The 25,716-nt window shown below is 51.3% G+C and overlaps 2 protein-coding genes and 1 non-coding gene across 13 annotated transcripts; 2 read left to right on the forward strand and 1 right to left on the reverse strand.

The window, feature by feature from the left end:
• Nucleotides 1–24,959, forward strand: ZNF581 (zinc finger protein 581). 5 transcript variants are annotated; one of them, XM_073796246.1, is made up of 2 exons: nt 1–137; nt 23,242–24,959. In XM_073796246.1, exon 2 carries the CDS (start codon nt 23,261–23,263, stop codon nt 23,852–23,854), a length of 594 nt encoding a protein of 197 aa, XP_073652347.1. In that variant the 5' UTR covers nt 1–137; nt 23,242–23,260; the 3' UTR covers nt 23,855–24,959. The 5 variants fall into 5 exon arrangements, with proteins under 5 accessions (XP_073652347.1, XP_073652349.1, XP_073652348.1 ...); XM_073796248.1 differs by lacking the exon at nt 1–137 and adding an exon at nt 16,135–16,249; XM_073796247.1 differs by lacking the exon at nt 1–137 and adding an exon at nt 22,315–22,951.
• ZNF580 (zinc finger protein 580) lies at nt 9–22,200 on the forward strand. Of its 7 annotated transcripts, none has more exons than XM_073796238.1 (3): nt 10–137; nt 19,005–19,456; nt 21,241–22,200. In XM_073796238.1, exons 1-3 carry the CDS (start codon nt 65–67, stop codon nt 21,769–21,771), a joined length of 1,056 nt encoding a protein of 351 aa, XP_073652339.1. In that variant the 5' UTR covers nt 10–64; the 3' UTR covers nt 21,772–22,200. The 7 variants fall into 7 exon arrangements, with proteins under 7 accessions (XP_033702093.1, XP_073652339.1, XP_073652342.1 ...); XM_073796241.1 differs by lacking the exon at nt 10–137 and adding an exon at nt 15,612–15,809; XM_073796239.1 differs by lacking the exon at nt 10–137 and adding an exon at nt 15,879–15,989.
• LOC117309313 (U6 spliceosomal RNA) lies at nt 1,449–1,555 on the reverse strand. Its single transcript, XR_004523600.1, has one exon. It is a non-coding gene; the product is annotated as a U6 spliceosomal RNA (small nuclear RNA).
• Nucleotides 24,960–25,716: the final 757 nt, after the last annotated feature.

Genomic DNA, 25,716 nt, shown 5'->3' on the forward strand with positions numbered 1-25,716 from the left:
TCGCTAAGTTATATACCTGAGAGTTGAGTTGCTGGATCAAAGAACAGGAACATCTTCAACTTCCATGTTCAATTTGGTAGATATCACCCAACTGCTCGTCATAGTATCTCCACCACCTACTAGCTGGGAAGTCTGGGGTAAGTTCTGTTTTTTTTTAAAGGAACATTTATTTATTTATTTATTTATGGTCTATGTTGGGTCTTTTTTTTTTTTTTTAACATCTTTATTGGAGTATAATTGCTTTACTATGGTGTGTTAGTTTCTGCTTTATAACAAAGTGAATCAACTATACATATATCCCCATATCTCTTCCCTCTTGCATCTCCCTCCCTCCCACCCTCCCTATCCCACCCCTCTAGGTGGTCACAAAGCACCGAGCTGATCTCCCTGTGCTATGCAGCTGCTTCCCACTAGCTATCTATTTTACGTTTGGTGTGTATATATGTCCATGCCTCTCTCTCAGTTCGTCCCAGCTTACTCTTCCCCCTCCCCGTGTCCTCAAGTCCATTCTCTAGTAGGTCTGCATCTTTATTCCTGTCTGGCCCCTAGGTTCTTCTGACCATTTTCTTTTTTTTAGATTCCATATGTATGTGTTAGCATACAGTATTTGTTTTTCTCTTTCTGACTTCACTCTGTATGACAAACTCTAGGTCCATCCACCTCACTACAAATAACTCAATTTCGTTTCTTTTTATGGTTGAGTAATATTCCATTGTATATATGTGCCACATCTTCTTTATCCATTCATCTGTCGATGGACACTTAGGTTACTTCCATGTACTGGCTGTTGTAAATAGAGCTTCAGTGAACATTGTGGTACATGACTCTTTCTGAATTATGGTTTTCTCAGGGTATTTCCCCAGTAGTGGGATTGCTGTGTCGTATGGTAGTTCTAGTTTTAGTTTTTTGAGGAACTTCCATACTGTTCTCCATAGTGGCTGTACCAATTTACATTCCCACCAACAGTGCAGGAGGGTTCCCTTTTCTCCACACCCTCTCCAGCAGTTATTGTTTGTAGATTTTTTGATGATGGCCATTCTGACTGGTGTGAGATGATATCTCATTGTAGTTTTGATTTGCATTTCTCTCATGATAATGATGTTGAGCATTCTTTCATGTGTTTGTTGGCAACCTGTATATCTTCTTTGGAGAAAGGTCTATTTAGGTCTTCTGCCCATTTTTGGATTGCGTTGTTTGTTTTTTTGATATTGAGCTGCTTGTAAATTTTGGAGATTAATCCTTTGTCAGTTGCTTCATTTGCAAATATTTTCTCCCATTCTGAGGGTTGTCTTTTCGTCTTGTTTATGGTTTCCTTTGCTGTGCAAAAGCTTTTAAGTTTCATTAGGTCCCATTTGTATATTTTTGTTTTTATTTCCATTTCTCTAGGAAGTGGGTCAAAAAGGATCTTGCTGTGATTTACGTCATAGAGTGTTCTGCCCATGTTTTTCAAAAATATGGAACGCTTCACGAATTTGTGTATCATCCTTGCGCAGGGGCCATACTAGTCTTCTCTGTATCGTTCCAATTTTAGTATATGTGCTGCTGAAGTGAGCACTGCATTGGGTCTTCGTTGCTGCGCAGGCTTTCTCTAGTTGCGTCGAGGGGGGGCTACTCTTCCTTGCGGCGCGCAGGCTTCTCATTGCGGTGGCTTCTCTTGTTGCGGAGCATGGGCTCTAGGCGCACGGGCTTCAGTAGTTGTGGCACATGGGCTCAGTAGTTGTGGCTCTTGGACTCTAGAGCATAAGCTCAGTAGTTGTGGTGCACGGGCTTAGTTGCTCCGCGGCATGTGAGATCTTCCTGGACCAGGGCTCAAACCCATGTCCCCTGCGTTGGCAGGCAGAGTCTTAACCACTGTGCCACCAGGGAAGTCCCTCTTGGGTAAGTTCTTTAACCACTCATGGTCTCCAGTGCTTTCCTGGGCCCTGGCATTTGTGCCTTTGTGGGCTCCTTCATTCCAAAACGTATATTTAAACTTGTATGTTATATCTGTGTCGGTATAAAGACAAACATAAGCTAGTCTGGATTACATTCTTTTTTCTTCTGATTTCAAAATTAAAATGTTTTTCCCAGGCTCCTAAGAGTGTCCTGGGCCTTAGGCAGTGTATGTACCTGCTGTGTCTAATAGAAAGTCAACCTTCTCCTTTACCTCATCTGCAGAACAAAAATTATAATAGCATTTACTCAACACAGCTAAGCGTTAGGCGCTATGAGGATGAAATGAGTCACGCGTAAAGTGTTTTATAGCACAAAGTAGGCACCATGTATTAGCTACAATTGTTACCAATTTACACATCCACCACCAATGAATGGGCAATCTCCTTACTTGACATCTTTAACAGTACTTGTCAAACTTAAATTTTTGTCACTCTGACTTGTGTGAAATGGTATTCCACTGAGATTCTCTTTATTAAATGAGATCATTCGCGGCACAGGGTTTAGCGCATGAAACTCATCCTCTATTCTCCCTTCTTTGAGGGCAGAATCAATTCCGTCTCTGCGTCCACAGAGAAGGGGCATATAAATACCTCAGCGAATGTTTGGTGAATGAATGAACAGATGAGTGAATGAATAACTGAATTAATGGATATAGAAGATTGAGATACTGAGAATATTCATACTGAGAATATGAAATATTTGAAGAGGAGGGCATAGTTCAGTGGAATGACCATAAGCTTTGAAGTCAGATGCACCTGGATCCAGATCCGTCTATCCACTTGCTATACAATTTTGGGCAAGTGACGTCCTTTCTCACTTTGAGAGTGCTACAGTCTAGCATAATTCTGGGAACCAGATGGTGCTCAATAAATGTGGATTCCTTGCCTTTTCCCCTCTTGTCTGTTACCCTCAGGGGCTGGCACTACACTAACAGTCTGTTGCATGACCTGAGGCTACAAGTCTGGCTACATAGAACCACTAAAAAAATGGCAATAAGGGTCTTGGACTTGGAATCAGAAGATGGGGTGGGTGGGTGTTAGCCTTACTTCTTTCTGTCCCTGCCTTGAGCATGTCATCTCTCCTCTCTGGACTTGGATCTCCTGTCTTTTAAATGAATTGACTGATAGAGTTACCGTATGACCTAGCAGTTCCACTCACAGGAGTGTACCCAAGAGACATGAAAATATATGTCCACACAAAACCTTGTAAACAAATGCTTATAGCAGCATTGTTCATAACAACCCAAATGTCATTGACTGAGGAATGGATAAACAAAATGTGGTGTATATCCATAAAATGAAATATTACTTGGCTACAAAAAGGAATGAAGTACTGATACATGCTACAACATGGATGAACCTTGAAAGTATTATGATCAGTGAAGAAGCCCCTCCCCACTTCCCTTTCCCGACTGGTAACCACTAGCTTGTTTTCTGTATCTCTGAGTCTGTTTGTATTTTGCTATATACATTCATTTGTTTTATTTTTTATATTCCACATATAAGTGATATCATACAGCATTTGTCTTTCTCTGACTTATTTCACTAAGCATAATATTCTCTAGGTCCAGCCATGTTTCTGCAAATGACAGAATTTCATTTTTTTATGGCTGAATAGTATTCCATTGTATATATATACTGCATCTTCTTTATCCTTTTGTCTGTTGATGGACGCTTAGGTTGCTTCCATGTCTTGGCTATTGTAAATAGTGTTGCTATGAACATTAGGGTGCATGTATCTTTTAGAATTAGTGCTTTTGTTTTTTTCCTGGATATGTATCCAAGAGTGGAATTGCTGGATCATATGGTAGTTCTACTTTTAGTTTTATGAAGAACCTTGGTACTGTTTTCCATAGTGGCTGCACCAGTTTACATTCCCACCAACAATGTAGAAGGTTTCCTTTTTCTCCACCATTATTACCATTCTCACCATTTGTTATTTGTAGATTTTTTTGATGAGAGCCATTCTGACAGGTGGGAGATGATATCTCATCATTTTGATTTGCATTTCTCTAATAATTAGCCATGTTGAACATCTTTTCATGTGCCTGTTATCCATCTATATGTCTTCTTTGGAAAAATGTCTATTCAGGTCTTCTGCCCATTTTCTGATTGGGTTGTTTAGTTTTTTAATTCTGAGTTGTATAAGCTGTTTATATATTTTGGATATTAACCCCTGTTGGCCAAATCATTTGCAAATATTTTCTCCCATTCTATAGGTTGTCTTTTTGTTTTTTTGATGGTTTCCTTTGCTGTGTAAAAGCTTTTAAGTTTATTAAGAGAGGGGCAAGATAAGTGTGTGGGATTAAGAGATACAAACTACTATTTATAAAATAGGTAAGCAACAAGGATATATTGTACAGCAGAGGAAAATATAGCCGTTATTGTGTAATAACTTAATGGAGTATAATCTGTAAAAATCCTGAATCACCATGCTATACACCTGAAACTGGTATAACATTGTAAATCAACTGTGCTTCAATTTTTTAAAATAGTGAGTGAAGCTGACACAAAAGGTCACAGTTTGTTATCCCATTCATATGAGATGTCCAGAACAGGGAAATCTATAGAGACAGACAGTAGATGAGCGGCTTCTTGGGGTGGGAGGTGGAGTGGAATTGAGGGAGTAAGAACGTGACAGCTAAAGGGTACAGGTTTTCCTTCCGAGAGGACGCAACGTTCTAAGGTTGACTGTGGTGACCCTGCACATACCTGTGACGAATTGTACACTGTAAATGGGTGAATTATATGGCATGTGAGTTAGATCTCAATAAAGCTGTGAAAAAAAGAATCAGCTGAGGGGCTTCCCTGGTGGCAAAGTGGATAAGAATCCGCCTGCCTGCCAATGTAGGAGACATGGGTTCGAGCCCTGGTCCGGGAAGATTCCACATGCCGCGGAGCAACTAAGCCCGTGCACCACAACTACTGAGCCTGTGCTCTAGTGCCCGCGTGCCACAACTACCGAGCCCACGTGCCACAACTACTGAGCCTGTGCGCCACAGCTACTGAGCCCATGTGCCACAACTACTGAGCCTGCGAGCCACAAGTACTGAGCCCGTGCACCACAACTACTGAGCCTGTGCTCTAGAGCCTGTGAGCCACTACTACTGAGCCCATGTGCCACAACTACTGAGCCCGCACACCACAACTACTGAGCCTGCGCTCTAGAGCCCATGAGCCACAACTACTGAGCCTGCGCACCACAACTACTGAAGCCCACACGCCTAGAGCCTGTGTTCCGCAACTAGAGAAAAGCCCATGCATAGCAATGAAGACCCAGTGCAGCCAAAAAATAAATAAAATTAAATCTTAAAAAAAAAAAAGAATCAGCTGAACATGATGCTCTTTTAGGATCAACCTCTAAGTGATATTTAAAAGTTATAAGCCTATATAATAGATGTATGCATGTTCACTATGTGATTCTTTCAACTTTTCTCTGTGGTTGAAAATTTCTGGGAATTCCCTGGTGGTCCAGTAGTTAAGACTCCACGCTGCCAACGCAGGGGCCCCGGGGTTCAATTCCCTGGTCAGGGAACTAAGATCCCACATGCTGTGCAGTGTGGCCAAAAGATTAAAACAGAAAAAAAGAAAGAAAAAGAAAATTTTCATAATAAAATGTGGGGTGGAGAGAGCTTGTAGATGACTTTTTTTTTTTTTTTTTTTTTTTTTGCGGTACGCGGGCCTCTCACTGCCGTGGCCTCTCCCGTTGCGGAGCACAGGATCCGGACGTGCAGGCTCAGCGCCCATGGCCCACGGGCCCAGCCACTCCACAGCATGTGGGATCCTCCCGGACCGGGGCACGAACCCGCGTCCCCTGCATCGGCAGGCGGACTCCCAACCACTGCGCCACCAGGGAAGCCCTAGACGACTTTTTAAATCTGATTTTTGAAAACGTCAAATCAATCCCATGGACAATTCTTATCAGACTGTAAGCTCCCTGAAGGCAGAGACCACGTCTGTATAATTTCCTGCTGCGTCTCCAGTACCCACACTCGTGTCTGGGCATTCAGTACTGAATACAGGTATTCAGCAGCCATGTAGTGAATTAATGAATCCATACATAAGTGTGTGGATGAAGAAGAAGATGGTGACTATGGCTGTCTGAAGTCATAAGCCAACAGTCATCCTTAAATTGTAGATCACCCTCAAGCTTTCCTATTGGGTCTGCAGATTACAATAATACTGACAGTAATAACTAGTGTGTGTTTATTTATTTATTTAAAATGGTATATGTGTTCACTAATTCAACAAACATTTCTTTTTAAAAATAATTAATTAATTAATTGATTTTTTTTTTTTGGCTGTGTTGAGTCTCTGTTGCTGTGCACGATCTTTCCTGTGGCCAGCGGGGGCTACTCTGTTGCGGTGAGCGGGCTTCTCATTGCGGTGGCTCCTCTTGTTGCGGAGCACGGGCTCTAGGCGTGCGAGCTTCAGTAGTTGTGGCTCACGGGCTCTAGAGCGCAGGCTCAGTAGTTGTGGCGCACGGCCTTAGGTGCACCATGGCATGTGGAATCTTCCTGGACCAGGGCTCGAACCCATGTCCTCTGCATTGGCAGGCGGATTCTTAACCACTGTGCCACCAGGGAAGTCCCACTAGTGTTTATTGAGAACACACTGAGTGTCGGAGCAGGGTCAGATCCAGGTTTTGTAGGGTGTGAAGTTTGTACAGATTAGAAATACAAAATTTTAAATACAAAAAAGAGGTATACAAGAGAACATTTATTTAGCATGAGAAAATAAGTTGCAACCAATTACGAAATTCAAAAGGTGACAGTTGCCACGCACAACCCCCACAATTGAAAAGCATATATAGATAGCATTTTAATTAGTTTACTACCTGACTCAGCTCTATAATGCTTTCCCTCTATTTTCTTTGATTGGCTTTTTATATGACAACAATATTATAATATCATTTTCTGTAGATAGAATAGAAAGATTATCTGATCTTTCCTGTAATGTGATTGATCAAAACATTTCTTTACTATTAACTTAAGAAACTTTAATTTCAGATTCACAGTTATTTTAGTATTGTTGTCAAGTTTGGGAAAATTCTAAGCAAGTTTCCTTCACCTATGAATTTAAGGTTGCAGAGTGTGGCAAGTTTTTTTTTTTTAATATGTTATTTATCCTTTAAAAAACTATTTAAGTTGAAGCATAATTGATTTACAATGTTGTGTTAGTTTCAGTTGTACAGCACAGTGATTTGGATATATATATATTCTTTTTCAGATTCTTTTCCCTTATAGGTTATTACACAATATGGAGTAGAGTTCCCTGTGCTATACAGTAGGTCCTTGTTGGTTATCTATTTTATATATAGTAGTGTGTATATGTTGATCCCAAGCTCCTAATTTATCCCTCTCCCCCTACATCTTTCCCCTTTGGTAACCATAAGCTTGTTTTCTATGTCTGCGGGATCTTTTTCTGTTTTGTATATAAATTCATATGTATCATATTTTAGATTCCACATATAAGTGATATCATATGATATATGTCTTTCTCTGTATGACTTACTTCATTTAATATCATCTCTAGGTCCATCCATGTTGCTGCAAATGGCATTACTTCATTCTTTTTTATAGCTGAGTAATATTCCATTGTATATACATGGCCCATCTTCTTTAGCCATTCATCTGTCGCTGGACATTTAGGTGCAAGTTTTTTGTTTTTTTTTTTTAAGCAGTGACTAATCTTAAGTACTCTTTGAATTGTCAACACTCACTACCCAGGGAAAGCATTATGCAAGTGAGAAGCCTTGGAAGCTTAAGGTTCACTAGCCTAATGGTGAATCCACCTCTGCAGTTATGCTTAACTACTTTTGAAGGAAAGAATTACATCTGCTTTGCTATGTGTTAAGGAGAATCCTTGTAGATCGGGTTGGGAATCAGACTGGAACCTGGATGTGATGGTCCTGCATGCTGTTTTAGGAGCCTTGCTATTACTATCTACTTCACCTATTTTAAAACAGAAAAACCACTGAGGTTCTGGGAACTGGGAACCAGGAGACCCTGGCTTGATTCCCATTTGGTTCCTGGTTGACTAGTTTTGAGCAAGTTCCTTCCCCATTCTTGGCCTCATTTTCCCCAGCCTGTGTAAGGAGGCGGGCATTTCCCGATTTCCTTGTCTGTCTCTGACACCATCGGAACAAAAATGAAAGGAGAGACAGGAAACTCCTATAGACAGTGATCCTTTTGGGATCCCACTTATTAGAGGTGGGCCGAAGTGCAAACTGGATCCTTCCTCTCTGGGCCTCGTGTTTCCAGCCAGAGCATTTTCGCAAAGGGCCTGAAATGGGCCGCTTTAGCGCAGGGTCACCCCTTAGAAGTGCGGGGTTCCTCCTTTGCAGGGCCTTCCCCTAAAAGCACTTCTCCATTGGCAGCCGTTTCTGCTCGGCCTGACCAGAGAGGCAGCTCAGAGACAGCAAGCATCGGTATTGAGCGAGGGGTGGGGGGGCTGATGGCCGGTATTGTGGAGTTTAGAGGAGGAGCCGATGAATACAGAACTAGAGAGAAGGGGGACCATAGAGAAGTTGGCGGTGGATAGAGGGGCCAGGGTGGGAGGCAAACGAGAGGCAGCGTGTGGGTAGAGGGGTGGGAGGGGGGAACCATAGAGAGGCTGGCCTGGGCTAGAAGGGCCGGGGGGGGCGGGGGCGGGGAAATGCAGGGAGGTGTGGGGAAGAGAGTTGGCCTCCGAAGGTGGGAACTAAAGACGCAAAAGAAAAGACTCTCTGGTCAAGGGTTGGGGGTTTTGGCGTGTGGTGTGGGGTGTTGGGCCTCCGCGTCTCGCTTAGTCACTATCACCGTGCCCTTGAGCAATGAACTCCCTCTCTGCATCTCAGTTTTCTCACAGAATACTGAACGGATTAACCTCTTGGAGAAATTAAATAAAATCACGTATGAAAGTACCTAGCATAATAATGTCTTTGCACGGACAGTATGTAACATGTGGGAAGTAATGCTAGTATATTTTCGCATGTTGACTCCTTTCTGCAGCTCTGAAATTCTTGAGGGCATTAAAATCAGGCATTTGAGCATTAACACCAAGATTTTGGAGGGTTTTCTCAATCCCCACCGCCCCTTCCGTAGCTCAAACCTCGTTCTTCCTCATGTAGGTTTCAGCACCAGACTGTTCCATAGTCCCCCAGCTTCCACTCTCTAGCCCGCCAACATAACCAAACAGACCTTTCAAAAATTTGGAACTAATCTTGTCCTTTCCCAGCTCAAAATCCTTCCACGGCAAGAGGGCTTACCGCAAGACAAAAATCCCAACTCCTCTGCCTGGAGTTGGAAGCCCTTGCATGTTGTAGAGCCTGCCAAGCTCTCCAGCCTCCTCTCTCATCATTTGAGACACACGTGTGTCACACCCCCACTGAAACACTCACACTTTTATTTCCCCAGGCGCCAGGTCCTAGGCTGGTCTTGCTGCCCAGAGTAACCTTTCCTGGGGAATCCTGGCCATTTTTTCAGGGCTTATTTCCTCCAGAAAGCAACCTCTGACTCCTGCCTACCTCAGGCTCCCAGGCTGGGTGAGGCACCCCTTCAGGCTGCCAGTTCCACCGGAATGCCTGTGAAGCCCTCACATGATAGTTCCCTGACTAACTCCAGACTCTCCTGTGATGCCTGCAGCACAAACTCCATGTTCTTCAGTCTGGTCTTTGTTGTCTCCAGTCAGCATCGTCCCTGGCTGGGCACATGATGCTTAGTCACTCTGAAAGAAGAATAGTTGGGCTGTTTTCTGTCCTGGCTAACTCTCTTGTCCTCCAAGACTGAACTCAGGTGTCACCTCCAGGAAAACTTTGCAATTATTTTTCTTTTAGTTTTTTAGCCGCACTGCACAGCTTGCGGGATCTTAGTTCCCCGACCAGCGATGAGCCCATGCCCCTTGCAGTGGAAGCGTGGAGTCCTAACCACTGGACGGCTAGGGAATTCCCAAACTTTCCAGTTCTATACTCCTCCCCCAGTTGGGTCCTGAGCCCCTCTGGCCCCCTGGAGTGCCCTGTCATTATACTTATGACCTTACATTGTAGCTGCCTGTTTGTTAGTTGGCCTCCTCTAGATTTGTCTGTCCAGTATGGTAGTCACCAGCCATGCATCGGTATTGAGCTCTTGAAATAGGATTAGGCCAAGTGGAGATGTACTGTAAGGTGGCAGCTGGCCACTACTAGCAAATACTGTTTTGAGAATGGCTGGTGCTGGCCTTGAGTCTGATGCAGTTCGGAAGATTCAAGTTCTCAGTGATGCAGGAACGTGTCTGAAACCACATCTACAATGGCCACCCAGCTTCATTTTGGATGCCTGAACCATAGTGACTCCATTTTGATTTTTTTTCCTTTCACTTATTTATCTTTTAAATTAATTTTTATTGGAGGATAGTTGCTTTACAATGTTGTGTTAGTTTCTTGCTGTACAGCAAAGTGAATCAGTCATACATATACATATATCCACTCTTTTTTAGATTCCCTTCCCATCTGGGTCACCACAGACCATTTAGTAGAGTTCCCTGTGCTATACAGTAGGTTCTCATTAGTTATCTATTTTAGACATAGTGGTGTATATATGTCAATCCCAATCTCCCAGTTCACCCCCTCCCCCCATTTTGATTTTAAATGCGTTCTTTTCTTTAATGGTTAACGCAGCTGTGCAGTGTACATTTGACAGGCCATAAGACAGGCTGTTCTGGTTAGCATAAAGTTCAAGTCAAATCATGTATCAGCCAGGACTTCCCCGTACCTCAACGTATGAAAATTTCTTCCATCATAACTTACATCTCGATATAGAAAAATAAAATTAAAAGGAAAAACAAAGAATGGTGGCCTCTCCATGACAGATGGGGAAACTGAGTCACCAAACAGGGAATGGTGTCACACAATGTTCTTCAGATTTCCCTGGAGAAGGGACTTCCCTGGTGGACCAGTGGTTAGGGCTCGGTGCTTTCACTGCCTTGGACCTGGGTTCAATCCCTGGTCGGGGAGCTAAGATCCCACAAGCCTCTCGACCAGAATTGGAACCCTACTGTTTCTAAGCTGCCTCATTAACATCTGGTGTTTGCTGTGAAATCCGCATGGAATGCCTCATCCTTCTAGAGAGTCTGTACTGAGGCCAGAAGGGACTCTTCATGACTTTACAGGGCTCCTTGCGGGTGGGAGCTCGGAAGCCCAGCCTTCTGGTTTTCCCTTGCCAGCATCTACAGCTAGCCTTGAGGGCTGTTTCACACTCAGGCAACTCTTTCCCTAAACTTCTTTTAGCTTCAATCCTGTAACTCTCGAGGGCCATAGAACAATTTCCCCATAATGAAGATATTAGAGTTTTTTTGTTTGCACAGCGCAGCAAGCGGGATCTTAGTGCCCCGACCAGGGAAGCACGGAGTCTTAACCACTGGACCGCCAGGGAAGTCCAAAATGAAGATATTGGGATGAGAAAGTGTAAAGATCTCCCCGCTTTAGAATTTAGGATGTAATCCTGGCTCTGGCACCCCCTTGCTCTGGGACCATCAGCGTCTCACGTAACCTCTCTGGGCCTCAGTTTCCTCATGTGCGAAGCACTAGGACTGAATTTGAGACAGCTTCTTATTTGAAGTGCTCCTCTCGGGCTCAGTCAGATTCTTTAGGGACGCTGTCCGTCGTTGAGCTTGTCTCGTGAATGTCATCCCTACCTGCTTCTCCCAGGCGCTAAGGTGGGGGCAGACATTTCAATATTTTGGTCTCTGTCGCCCCCAGGAGGCTTAGGAGAGTTCCTTGTCGCAGCAGGTGTGCAATACAGATAACATTTGTTGCCTCTAAGGTAGAGAAAGGCAGGGATTACCTCAGTCTGGTTGGTTCATGTTTTTACCCCCGGAAGCTGGCGTATGGGAGACACTAAACAAATATTTGTTGAATGAATGACAGCGATTCAGGCCAGCGGAACAGAAGGCACTTGGAATCCTTCCTTTGAGGGTTTGTGTTTCCGGCCGGAAGGCTTTCTTGTGAACCCCATCCCTCTCCTGACTGGTCGGAGCGCTACGGCTCCACTTAGGGCTCCGGGAAGGTTTACTGTCTTCGCCTCCTGCATCCCGGGATCAGACTCTCGGGAGGCCTCTCCTCATAACTCACGGACAGCAAAGGCCATGCCTGGAGGAGGGGTCCAGGAGCACGAGGACGGGTGGGCAGCCGTGTGTGTGTGTGTGTGTGTGTGTGTGTGTGTGTGTGTGTGTGTGAAAGACCGGACCCGACTGACCCATTGCGGGGACGATTGGGGAGGATCGAGGAGGTTCGTGTCGGAGGACCCCTCGGGAACAGAGAAAAGAAACCAGGGAGGCCTTGGTGGGCTTTGGAAAGGGATGGTGGGGAGGTGGTGGAGTGGGTCGAATACAGACTCTGGAGGCGAGAGACTTCTTTCTGGACGGATGGAAACACTTAATGGTGTCACAGGACCAGCATGAAAGGAAGAAATCTTGAATCTGGGCAGAAAAAGAAACTCGGAGAGTTTGGGGGAGGTCCTAGAAGAGAAGAGTGATACCCTGATGGGGAGGAATGGAGACAAAGGAAAAGGACACCCTGCCCACAAGGGGTTTGAAAGAGGAGACGGAGGACAATATGGTAAAGCATGGGTCCCACAGATTCTGGGGGCGTGTGAGACGACTCTGAGTGCACATCATAGGAATCGATTGATAGATGCAAGAGTCCTGTGCAAATCCCAGGAGCATGGAGATGTGGTAAAGTTAGAAAGTCTAGGGTTTGGGCACATGGAGAGAGGCCCATGAAAAGTCCCCCAGCCCCTTGGAGAGATGAGGGGTTTGAGGAGTAGGGGGTGGAGGATGACGTAGGTAAGCAAAGATTGGGGGATGCAGAGAGGTTCTCTGGTCATCTCAACCCTTAGCTTACCTCTCTGCACCTTCAGTCAATGCAGTTTTTCCTTCCTTTAGCTTCTCCTCTGATTCAAGGATGACCATGACTGGGACTTCCCCGGCGGTCCAGTGGTTAAGACTCCGTGCTTCCACTGCAGGGGGCGCAGGTTCCATCCCTGGTCAGGGAAATAAGATTCCGCATGCTGCGCAACGTGCCCCCCCCGCAAAAAAAAGGATGACCGTGACATTTTCCTCATCAACTGTGGGTTCCCCCGCCCCAGTCAGGTGCTCCTCCCACAAGCCACAAGTTGGCCCTTCCTCCTCCTCTTTCTCTGGGCCTTCAGCCTCTGGCCAGATGGGCATACAATACACCTACACACACACAGTGCGAGTGGAGAAGCCCAATGACAAGCACGAAGTTTTGCCCAGCGTACAGCTGTCCCGAGTGCCTACAGGGCTTCCAGAATGCTGTCTGTCTCAAGGCCTATGGCCTCTCACATCCGGTCATCTGGGGCTTCATCTCTGAGACTTGTGGCAAGGCCTTCCAATGCCCCAGCAGTCTTTGCCAGCCTCAGCTCATCTACTGGGCTCCCTGTACCTGCTCCTTCTGCCCCCGGCTGCTCAGGCTTGCCAGGGACCTGGCTCAGCATGTCCTGGTGTATTAGGGCAGACTGAGTCTCCTCCTAATATGGGCACAAAACTGATGCCTTTGGGGAGCCACGTGCTGGGAATCTTTCCCAAGTTGCCAGCGTCCAGCTTGAGAGATGACGGTTGCAGAGCTAGACCGTGGCATCTCTAGTGGGCAAGACAACACCCTTTTCTGGGCTATTCTTGTTAAGACTGAATGATCTCCAGCCTTGGGGTGTGCTGCAAGTCTATGGGTGGCAGGGGAAGCAGGAGAAAGTAGCAAGAAAGATGCCCTCACCTCCCAGGGCCATTACTGGTCTCCTTTTCCCCTTTAGCCTTACCCAAGAGGCAGGGACCCTGAGTTTTAACTGCACCGTGTGGGCTTTATGACTGGTGGGTTCACTCTCTGGCCTCAATAACCCATTTAAAAACTAGGGATGAATTCTCTCCTCCCTGTCAGCGGCCAGATGGTAGCAATTTGCCAAATCTGCTGAGACATCTGTGTTCTTGTCTGGTTCTTCTTTGTTTCTTCCTCTCAGTTTTAAAACTGGGAATGTCCCGGGACGCATCTCAAACTCAGTCACCTATTTTGTCCTCACCTGTGCTCGCAAGCTCAAGTGGTCACTTATTGATCACCACACACATCCTTCTGTGGCTTGAGGAAGCAGCTCAGGGTGATGCAAAAAGAGATGGGCCAGCTCCCATCACACTTCTGCCCCATGTGCTTACAAACGTGTAAGAGCCTGTTTTACCTCAGGTAGCATCGTGTCCTGCACTCGGCACTCTGCCCGTAAGTGTGTGGCCCCTGTGGGAAGGCATTCAAGTGCTCCAGCCACCGCAGCCAGCACCGGCTAACCCACCTGGGGTGGGTTGACCACTTTCCAGGGGGTGGCCCAATGCATCCTGGTGTATTCATCAGGGCAGGACTTCCTGGCTGGCTGTGGAGACTGAGGCCAGGAGTTCAGGTGTTCTCCAGACCCGGGTGTCACTTCCCTCCACCACTCCAGCCCTGTGGAGGGACTGGCATCATACAAGCCAGCCCCGACTAGCTGTGTGACCCAGGGCCGGTGACTACCCCTCTCTGGCCTTGGTTTTACCACCAACACAGAGAATGATACCTGACTCCATTTTCTTGCCATGTAACACATTAAATCACAAGGCCTGGGTTTCCTCAGCTGTCCCACCGGCTGAATAATTGTGGCTCTTTGTCTTTGCTGTGTAGCAGCCGACCAGTCACTAGCCCTTTCTGGTTTCGGTTCCTATTTGTAGGTAGACGGTCTATTTTCTTTCCTATTGAAGAAAGTATTTCTTATTTTAGGACGACTAGTTTCTTCTCCAGCCCAGAAGGATAAAGTGACTTTTTTTGTTTAATGTGGAACTTTTTTTTTTACAGTCTTTATTGAGTTTGTTACAGTATTGCTTCTGTTGTTTATGTTTTGGTTTTATGGCTGCCGGTCATGTGGGATCCTAGCTCCCAGACCAGGGATCCAACTCAAACCCGCACCCCCTCCATTGGAAGGCTGAGTCTTAACCACTGGACGGCCAGGGAAACCATAGATAAAGTGACTTTTAAAGAAAAGTCACAACTTTTCGGACAAAAAGCCATCCCTTTTGTCTTCCCTCCCTCTGTATCTACCACGTCGCCAATGACTTTATATTGGCTTTTCTCCGCCTTATTGCAGAGAAGTCAGGCGGGCAGACACCCGGAACCATTGTTCGCGGGTGTTTGTTTCCCGCCGGGGCGGATTTCTGGGGCCGCGTCTGGCCGAGACGGAGGTAGGAGTGGGAGCCGTCTCCGGGCTCTCCGAGTCCACCACCCCGCGCGGCGGACCTCCTGGGGCCGCCCCTCGAGCCGCTTCCCACCGGGCTCGGACCCGAGAGACCTCCGCACCGCGAGCCGGCGCCGGGAGGTAGGCGCTGAGCTCCGGGCGACCGGAGAGGCCCGAGCGGTGCGTCCGCTGGGTCACTCGCTTAGACTCGCGGGCGCGGGATGGAGAGGCTTTGAGCTGGTGAATTCCGGAGAAGGAACTTCATCTACTCGCCCGTCTGTCCTCCCCTCAGCCTCCCAAAGTGTACCTTGACCCTGAATCTCTCTGGAGGCCATGGGCCTCTCCCTCCCTAGGGTGGTCCCCGCCCCTAAGCCGGCCCCCTCCTCTTCCTCCACCCCCGCCATCCCCATCCCGCGGCCTCAGCCCGCCTCTCAGGGGCCGTCACCTGCTCACTGACGGGAATGGTGTTCCCTATACGTGCACACGGAGGAGGCCCCCTGGCTGGAGCCCAACACCCCCCCACCCCGCTCCGCAAGGCTTCAGTTGTCCCCAGTGTTTTCAGGTCTTCAAGAGCTGCCCGCACCGCAGGAGCTACAGCATCTCCCACTCAGAACTCCGGCCCTTCGTCTGCGGCAAGGCCTTCAAGCGCCCCGGCGAGGTATCGCTTCATACGCCAGCTCCGGTTGGGTCGGGCTCACACCTGCCCGCTGTGTTCTGGCGTTTTCAGGATGCCGGGCAGCAGGCGCAGCACGTTCTGGACCACTTGGCTGGAAGGAATTTCCTGGACCATGGAGAGACTGCAGGGGCTCCATAGAATCTCTTGTTTCTGGTACAGAAGGTAGAGGCTGGGGTTTTGGCCTCACTGTTTACTTGCTGTGTGACCTGAGGCTGCCTCTCTGGGCCTCAGTTTCCTCATCCTGAAATAGGGAATGGCCTGTGTTTCCCAGCCATCCTGGCCAGGGGTGAGATGCAGGAGTCTCTTGCTGAATCCCTGACTGTGCCACAGCCTCTGTTTATAGCCTGAGATAGATCACCATCCCATTCTGGAACTCAGTTTCCCAATCTGTAAGATGGGATAGAATGAAACATCCTTATCAGGTGAGCTGCAAACTCACCTAATACGAAGGTAGCGCCAACTGCTCCATCACTTCTTTATAGCAACTCGTGCCTGCTGAGACAGGTGCAGATAACGTTAGTTAGTTTTGATTCTTTTTTAATTGCAGGGGTAGGGCTGGAACACAAGTGAGGTGGGAGCCTTTCCTCTGCGGTGTGAGTTATTGGCTGGAGTGCTTTCCTAGGGCCACGTCCCTAGGTCCCATTAGGGGACCGTGAGATGCCATGTGGGGCTGGGATGAGGTGGATTGGCTGGGCCACCTCATGAAGGGCTTCAAATCCCAGGCTGAGGAACGTGGGGACTTGGTCCTGAGGGTCATGGGGGCCGTGACAAGATTTTGTGCAGAGGCTACATATGAGACAGCTGTGAGAAGAGTGTCAAGGAGGGCGGGGGCAGTACTGGGGGCCAAGATAGCAGGGAGAAGGCTGGTGCAGGGGCCCTGCGCAGGAAGGAGGGGCCAGAGCTGGGGCTTGGGGAGCAGAGGGGAACATTCAGGATGAGGGAGGGACAGAACTTGGTGCCTTCTGGCTTTGGGGAGTGTAGAAGCGGGGGGCGGGATGAGGATGTTAGAGCTTCAGACTGGTGTGGGTGTGGGGCTTCATTATGCTCCTGTCCCAGGAGATAAGCGAGGCTTTTTGCGTTGGTGGGGAGAGATGCTTTACCTTTGGACGGGGTGACTGAATTCATTCATTCAGCCAATACTGAACCGAGCCCCTACCCTCTCTCCCCAGACCTTTGCTAGGTTCTGAGGGTAGAATGTTGCCTAGGACAGAGCGGGAAAAGCAGGCAGTAAAGTAGCAAATCCAAAAACGAGCAAGACCACTACGGACTGCAGTACGAGATGTGGAGGGAATGGCCTGACCAGACGGAGCAGGGCCTCACCTGCTCACCAGCTTGAGCTCTGACACAACCAGCAGCCGCTTCAGTGACAAAGGATTACTCGAGTTGAGACCTGAATGGCCAGAAAGGGTGTGTCCTTGTGAGGGGCTGGGAGGAGTATTCCAGAGGGCAGAACAGCAAACACAAGGCCCTGGAAGTAGGCCAGGTGGGCTGGCTGAGTTTTATTCCAAGTGCAGCAAGGAGGGTTTTAGGTCAGGTGATGACATGATTCTGTGGGTTAGCGTAATTATACTGCTGCCGTGTTGCCATAGAGAGAAGGGACGGGGGGGGGGTTGCTGTGGGGAGGCTGTCATGGGAGCTGGGCCGGTGGCGGCAGTGGGTTGGGGAGAAGCATGAGGTGCTTGCAGACAGTGGCCGTGAGCTCTGACTCGGTCAGTTAGAAGCACGTGCTGTCCAGCGGATGTGTGACCTCTCGGAGCTCCTGTTTCCTCATCTATAAAATAGGCATCCGCATGGCACCTCCCTCCTGGGTCTGCTCTGAGGGTTCAGTGCATTTAGCGATGGCTGGCACCATAGGAAGGGCCCAATAAACGTTGGTCCTTGTCATTATTTCCAGAGTTCGGGGTGGGCTGGGCTGGGCTGGGCGTGGCTGGGCGTGGCTCTCATGGACAAAGCAAGTTTCATGGGTCTGAAACTCAAGCAAGGGATCTGGGTGGGAGACTCCTGTGGTAGTTGTGTGTGGAGCCCAGGATCTATGCTGCTCCCTGGGGGACATTTGGCCAAGTCTCTTGTCACAGCTAGGGGGCAGTGAGATTGAGGGGTGAGAGACGGTGCTCCTGGCATCTGAAGCGTGGAGGCCAGGGACGCTGCTCCATGTCCTGCAGTGCACAGGACAGCCCCCCACAACAAAGAATGATCCAGCCCCCAAATGTCAGTAGTGCCAAAGTTGAGAAGCCTGGTGCAGACAGAAGGTGTAGTTACCCCTTTAAACCGCGCACACCCTTCCAGTTCACCAGTTTCCACTCTCCCTACTGCCCCCCACCCCATAAAATTACAAAAGAGGAAGAACCTCTAGGACAACAGTTTCCGGTAGAGAGCCATGCTTTAAAAAGTGAAGAGGAACAGCTGAAATTAATTTAATAACATACTTAACCAGTCAGTAGACCCAGAGCATCATTTCTAAATGTTATCAACAGAGAAGTCATTCATGAGATACTTTACACTCTTTTCATACTCAGTCTTCAGAATCTTTTAGGTGTCTTGCATTTATGACACATCTCAGTTCAGACCGGACACATGCCAAACGCTTAAGAGCTATCTGTGGCCGGTGGCTGCCCTTTAGGACAGCACAGTTCTGGAGGCTCTTTAATTGAAGCCTAAGATCACAGTTGTTGGTTCACTGGAGGTTTCTTGAAGGTTTTCTGAGAATGCTTAATCGCCTCATCTAGAGACTTTTTTTCTATAGCTGGCAATGTGTGTGTGCATCTTCTGGCTTTTTAAATATTGCCCAGTAAAACATTAAGACATATCTGTGATCCAAACCAAATATAACTGTGCCCTCTCTGGCCGGCGGGTCTCCAGTTTGCAACTGGTTGAGGGTGGCTTAGGAGCTGTACCGTAAGGTGGGCAGCGGTTAGCCACCTGTGGCTATTTAGATTTAAATTAAGAGAAATGAAATACCATTTAAAATTCAGGTCCTCAAGCCCTAGCCACGTTTCTAATGAGCAATAGCCTCACGCGGCTAGTGGCTGTCCCAGTGGACAACGCGCAGATCATAGAACTTTTTCATCATCCCAGAAAGTTCTTTTCGGCAGCTTTCTCGGACGCATCTCTGGCCAAGCCGGGGTCCTTGGTGTGGGCGCGACCGTAACGCCAGTTCTCTCCCTTCTGTGCCCCCAGCTGCCTCCCCTCCCCAGCTGCAGCGGCCGCCCCCCTCTGGTTCCCCCCGCGCCACGACCTGCTCGTGGACACGCGCAGCATTCGCTACTAGTTCACCGCGCAGCTGGAGGACGAGCTGCGGGCGCTCCCCGGCGCTGCACTCGACGTTCCAACCTTCCGCGTGCGCCGCCTGCCCCAGGCCTTCCAGCGCTCCGGCCACCTGGCGCGGCCTGGCGCCGACCGCCGCACTAGGTTCCGGATCTGGCCTGGCTGCCCTGCCTCTGTCTGGTCAACGCGCCCCTGCACCAGGACGCGACCGCCGGACCTCGGTTTCCTCTCTGCGCGCGGGAGCATCGGGCCCACCGCGCTTTGTGCCGACACCACCCAGACACTGTCGCTGCTGCTCCTTGTGCCTCAGTCTCCCCCTTCCTCGATGGGAAGAGCCACTCTTGCCCACCTCTGCATCTGGCAAGGTTTGGCCCTGTCTGCACCTCGGTCTTCCCATTTGCCCAGCCGACAGAAACTTCCCTCTTCCCGCTCTCTGCCTCGTTTGGAAGGGGATGCAGGCGGGTCGGCCAGTGGGAAGAGGACGGATTGGGCGCGTCCGTTCCTTGTGGGACTTAGGGCAAAGACAGCCTCGCCTAGTCTCGTCTACTAATCAGTCTCTGTCCCAGAGAATGAACTGTCCCCGAAGGGGATGGGAAGGGAGCGGGGGGCAGGGGGCGGGCTGTGTGGTTCCCGCGCGCTCGGCCCCTCTCCTTTCTCGCGATCCCTAGATACTCAAAAAAAGCGGGCCGTCAGAGCGGCTGGCTCTGGGACGGCGGAACCTTCCTTGCGGCGCGCGCGTTTCCGGTCGGCGCCCTTTCCCAGGGACGCCGCCGCCCCTCGCGCCCCCGCGCCCCCCGCGCCCGCGTCCCCGGCGCCGCCGGCCCGGAGCTCCCCCAAGCCTCGGTCCCGCCGCCGCCGGCACTCGCGAGGGGAAGCCCGGGCCGCTCGGGACCTCGGCTTGCTCCTCCGGACCCGAGAAGCCACTGTACCGGGTACGGGGGCCGGGATGGAGGGAGGAGCCTGGCTCCGGGACGGCGTGAGGCCGGGCAGGGCTGGGGGAGGGGGCTGGTGATAACGGGGGTGGGGGTGGGGCTGGGGCACGGCGGGGAAGGAGCCGGGGCTCGGGGGACAGGCAGGAGGGAGTGCGGGAGTGAGGGGTTCCTGGGGGCGTAGTGGAAAGGGGGACACAGGGGCCCTGGGGTTACAGAAGGAAGTGGAGCAGAGAAGCGGGGTGGAGGCGCTGTGCTGGTACAGCAGGGATAGGAATGGGGACATAAAGATGCCAGATGCATGCAGAAGAGAGGGAGAAGGGGGCTTGGGAGAGGGACTCGGGGGCCCTGGTGTGTGTCACGGGGAGTGAGAGGAGGCCCCGAGGAGTATAGAGAGGAACAGCAAAGATGTCAGTGGCTTATACCTAGGGGCTGGGGAGAGAGAGGGACCCTTGGGTGGAGATGTAGCAGGTGGCAAAGTTCATGGGCCGTGGGCTACGTAGAAGGCCGGCAGTTGAGGCGTCCTAGGTAGGCATACCTGAAATTTCGAGGACAGGTTAGGTAATGGGAGAGGATGTTGAAACCTTAAGGTGCTAAATGTAGGAACAGGATAGAGGAGCCCTGGGTGAAAAGTGGGGAATTGGGTTAGTGGGGCTCCGGGGATGTACCTAGAGAGGAAATTAAGAGAGGCTACAGCTGTATCCAGAGATGGGAGGCCTTCCAGGGAACCTAGTGGGGATGGAGATCTAGGAGGGTCTGGAGGCCAAAGAAAGGCTGCTGCGGTGGTCCTGGGGGGAGAGGATGCAACCTGAGCTGGGGCTGGGAAGAAGAGGAAGCGACCCATTAGAGAAATTCTGGAGGCAAGAGCCCTGGCGTGACATGAAAGAGGCTATGAAGATGTAAAGGGGGAAATAGAGTTGGAAATTGATTGGCTTTGGGGGTGGAGGAGGAGGGAAGTGGCTGGGTGAAGCCCTCTGGTCCAGCTGGGGGATGAGAGGAGGACCCGGGAGGAAAGGCAGGTCGGGGCCCTGAGATGGTGAGCTTAGTTGTAGAAGCCCCTGAAGCTGCTTGATGCAAGTAGAGCGATCTGGCCTAGAAGCAGTTTCTTTTTTTGTAGGGAAGGTAGGTCAGTGGTACAGAGAGGGTAACAAGCAGTGAGAATTGGTACACTCTCCCCAGGAAGTGGCGATTTTAACTTCTCTCCCCTCCGCCGCTCCCAGCTGCCGCTCCAGATGCTCCTGCTGCCGCCGCGGCCACCCCACCCTCGGTCCTCCTCTCCGGAGGCCATGGACCCGCCGCCTCCCAAGGCTCCCCCTTTCCCCAAGACGGAAGGCCCTTCCTCCACTCCTTCCTCGGCGGCGGGGCCCCGACCCCCGCGGCTGGGCCGCCACCTGCTCATCGACGCCAACGGGGTCCCCTACACGTACACGGTGCAGTTGGAGGAGGAGCCCCGGGGCCCGCCACAGCGCGAGGCACCAACGGGAGAGCCAGGCCCTCGCAAGGGCTACAGCTGCCCTGAGTGCGCCCGGGTCTTTGCCAGCCCTCTGCGGCTGCAGAGCCACCGCGTGTCGCACTCGGACCTCAAGCCCTTCACGTGCGGCGCCTGCGGCAAGGCCTTCAAGCGTTCCAGCCACCTGTCGCGGCACCGTGCCACGCACCGTGCCCGCGCCGGCCCACCGCACACCTGCCCTCTCTGCCCACGCCGCTTCCAGGACGCAGCGGAGTTGGCGCAGCACGTGCGCCTCCACTAAGTTCCAGACCCGGCCTGTGCTGCCCGGCCCCTCTCTGGGCCACCACGTCTGACCCACACAGCGTCACTCCCACACACATTCCCTTACTCCGCTGAGGTTACTGCCTTACCCTGGGCCTCAGTTTCCCCAACTATCTAAAGGGAGAAACATTCCTTCCCTCCCTCCCTCTCTAGCTGTGTGATGTAGACCAAGTCGTTGCCCCTCCCAGTGCCTGGGAGCCAGTCGGAGCCCAGTTTCCGCCCAACTGTGCTGTGTGAGCCTTTGCAAGCGGCGTAATCTCTCTGAGCCCTGGTTGTCAGCCCCGAAGTGGTGAACTGTTGTCTGCGTGGAAGATTTGACAAAAGAGCACGGGCAGAGTCTGGCTTATTTGTGTCGCCCCATTTCCACCCACCGCCCTCACCCTTTACTCAATAAACATTCCGCACTCCATTTTAGGGTTTTTATTTGCGTATGGGAGCGGTGGGGGCGTACGGGGTGAAGCAGGCAGCGGGGTTGGGGGATGGAAACCGGACCATAAGCACCTGGGAACCTTCATCTCGGCCTGTGTTTCTGGCCGGAGCCGTTTTCTGATGGCCCAGGCGCCCCCGCCCCCACCGCCCTCCCCTGGACCTCTTCTCTTTACCCTGGTCTTCTCTCCCCTTACCCGGCGCCGCCAGCTCTTGGGGGATACCCTGAGACCACCGACCCGCCGCCATCTGCAACCACGGGAGTAGCCCGGGGCCGTTCCGGAGTCGCCCGGACCCGAGAGGCTGCTGCACCGGGTACGGGGGCCGGGAGGCGGGAGGGAGCCGGAGCGGGCCGTAGGGAGGGGCGGGGCCGGGTGAGCGGGTACCTGTGCGCTGGGCGAGGAGGGGCTGTTCCGACGGCTCGGAGGGGGCGCTGCTGAGAACTTGCGTAGAGAGGCCTGAAGGCCCGGGCCGCTGGTGGAACCCTAGAGAGCGCTGGGACACTGCCAGGACTGGGGGGTGGATGGGCGCGGACTGGAGAGAACCTGCAGGTAGCGGGGCAAGGGGAGGTGGGCGGGTTAGGACATGGGGTTCCCAACGTGACAGCCCATTTGAGAAGGCCTGAGTGCATATAGAGGGGGTAGGAAATGCTTCTTGGTGGAATATGTAGGATGGACTGACACCCAGACTGGGATCAGTGGCGTGGACAAGGGAGAGGCCTGGAAGTCTATTAGGTGGGGCCTGCGGGCAACCTGTGACCTGAGCGGGGGCACAAAGCGGAAAGATAAAGAGAGCCTGTGCGTACAGTCGGTGGTGGAACAGAATCGGAGAGGTTTTTCAAGGAGGGGGTGCGTAGGAGCCTTACAGAGGGTCACAGAGTTCAGGGCCGAAGGACTGGAGAGGAGATGGGGGATGGGGGTTGCAGAATTCCTGAGTAGGTTACATAGAGAGGGGAGAACAGAGCCCGTGGGGCTGAGCTTCCCTCCTCTACTGTAACCTTCTCATCCTCTCTCCCCTCCACCAGGCCTCAGTCACCCCTCCGGATGCTGGTGCTGCCGTCCCCCTGCCCCCAGCCCCTGGCGCTTCCCTCCGCTGAGGCCATGGAGGCGCCTCCCCCTCGGACAGGCGGGTCCCCAGAACCCGGACCTTCCTCTTCCACAGGATGTCCCCAGACTTCGTCCCCTTCGAGGCCCAACCACTACCTGCTCATAGACACCCAGGGCGTCCCGTACACCGTGCTGGTGGACGAGGAGTCTCAGAGAGAGTCCGGACCCGATGGGGCTTCGGCTCAGAAAAAGTGCTACAGCTGCCCAGTGTGCTCCCGGGTCTTCGAGTACATGTCTTACCTTCAGCGACACAGCATCACCCACTCGGAGGTCAAGCCCTTTGAGTGTGATACCTGCGGGAAGGCATTCAAGCGGGCCAGCCACCTGGCGCGGCACCATTCCATTCACCGGGCGGGTGGCGGGCGGCCCCACGGCTGCCCGCTCTGCCCTCGCCGCTTCCGAGAGGCGGGCGAGCTGGCCCAGCACAGCCGGGTCCACTCCGGGGAGCGCCCCTACCAGTGCCCGCACTGTCCACGCCGATTTATGGAGCAGAACACGCTGCAGAAGCACGCTCGGTGGAAGCATCCCTGAGCCAGGCTGCGGGGTACCTCAGGTACCATGGGATTCTGTGGGGAGCGTGGACTCCCGTCGCCCTCAGACAGCCGGGAGCGCAAGAGGCTGGGCTGCGGGGGCCCTGGACACAAACACAGGACCCCCCCGTGGGGAGGCTGAGCCCTGCCTTGAGGAGTAATCTTCGGGTCCTCAGTGTTTTGGAGATAAGGATGGGAAAAAGACCTCACGTTTACAGAGTGGAGTCCTCTAACCTCAGAGACATCAGCGAGTCCACGGCTGAGCCCTGACTGGAGGGGTAGGGAGCAGAGTGCTGTGTGTTGAAATTCTCGGGCCTGGAAACCCATGGTTGGGGGCCATCAGGAATCTGCAGCATCTTGCTGAGGCCCCCCTGCGATGCTGGGGGAAGGGGCCCCAGACCTGCTTCCCACTCCCCAGCCAGGGTCTGAGACTGGACACTCACTAAACACAGGTTCCACTTTGAGCGTGTGAGGTTTTGGGGGACCGTGTCTCTGCCGACTGTCTAGCACAGAGACTGAGCAAGTGCCTGGCCCACTTGGGCCTTGGCTTGCCTGGGAAGGTTGGCCTGCACTGGGGTTCGCCCTAGCTTGGCTCCTGACCGCCTGTGTCATATAGGCCGAATGTTTTTAAATATTTCTTTTTTTTTTTTAAACCACGATCCATTGTAAGAAACATTTTATATGGCAACGCCGTATAGATACACAATATATGCAAAACAAAGGTTTAACAGTAGTTACCTCTGCCATGTGCAGATCTCTGTTTTTTTCCATCTACTTTTTTTTTTTTTAAGACTGCCAATTCCAGATTTCATTCTACCATATTATCTGCGCATGAACCTGTAGTTTGAAAAACACCGATCTAGGGCAGGTGCCTCCCCCTGGACGTTTTGACTGAGGCTGCAATTTATCCGTAGTGTGAAGTGGGTAGGAGGGGAGAGTGACACTTTCTAGGTGGCACAGACATTTAGGTTCTCCCGCTGCAGGGTTAAAGCACGACTCTCATAAGGGCTGGCAGAAATTCCAGAGCATGGAAGCTACCTGAGAATGGGAGGAGAGGCAGGTGGAGCTGGGCCAGAAGCTGAATAAACATCTGCCTTCTCAATGAATTTTCCTTGTGTGTCGGATTTGTGCCAGGCACTGTGCTGGGCCTCATTTCTTCTTCCGACCTCTTTTTGGGTGGAGGAAAAAATTGTCTCTACTTCCCAGAGAGGGAAAGAGCTTCCCACCATCTAACTTCAGATAACAGTAACAGTGCCCTGTCTTGAGCTCTCACTGCGGTCAGGCGCTGAGTTGAGCGTTCTGCGTGTCATATCATCCTATATACCCAAAACAAACCTAAAAGGGATTATAATCTCCCCACTTTACAGGTAGACTGAGGCAGTGAAGGAGCGGCCAGGACTGGAATCTAGGTCTGAATGTTCCAAAGCCAGCTCTTAACAACACGGGGGTGATGATGCAGGGGTGGGGAGTGGTTTCTAGGCCTTTATTTTCGGGGAGGAGTAACTCTCCCTACCCCATGATCCTGGGAACCCTGGGGTCTGGCTGTGCTGAAGCCCAGTGGGAGATGAAGGAGCGAAGGAGCAGAGCGGGTTGCAGGGGTCCGCACCGGCCAGTTCCCAGGGTATCTCTTAAGGGGATCCTCCCTGTGCTTCAACTTTCCCGGCTGTTTCCTATATTTCCCCGCCTCTCCCGGGCCGGACTCGGCGCGCCGTCGCCCCCCACTCCCCCACCCCTGGGGACCCCCGGAGCTGCCAGCTCTCCAGGATTTGGGAAATTCGTGACGTTCCCTGCCCAGGCTTCGCCAAGGGCGGGGGGTGCGCTGCAAGGGGCCATCGCGCAAGTGCGGCCCCGGCCTCCGCCGCA

This window comes from Tursiops truncatus, chromosome 19 (assembly GCF_011762595.2).
Source record: "Tursiops truncatus isolate mTurTru1 chromosome 19, mTurTru1.mat.Y, whole genome shotgun sequence".
Classification (NCBI taxonomy): Eukaryota; Metazoa; Chordata; class Mammalia; order Artiodactyla; family Delphinidae; genus Tursiops; species Tursiops truncatus.

What these genes read in the sequence shown, in the direction of transcription:
- ZNF580 (XM_073796238.1), top strand. Translation starts at nt 65, where the DNA reads ATGTTCAATTTGGTAGATATCACCCAACTGCTCGTCATAGTATCTCCA. An exon ending in TACTAGCTGGGAAGTCTGGG is followed by an intron (nt 138 to 19,004) that starts GTAAGTTCTGTT and finishes CTGTGCCCCCAG; the next exon opens with CTGCCTCCCCTCCCCAGCTG. An exon ending in CCACCTCTGCATCTGGCAAG is followed by an intron (nt 19,457 to 21,240) that starts GTTTGGCCCTGT and finishes CGCCGCTCCCAG; the next exon opens with CTGCCGCTCCAGATGCTCCT.
- ZNF581 (XM_073796246.1), top strand. Translation starts at nt 23,261, where the DNA reads ATGCTGGTGCTGCCGTCCCCCTGCCCCCAGCCCCTGGCGCTTCCCTCC.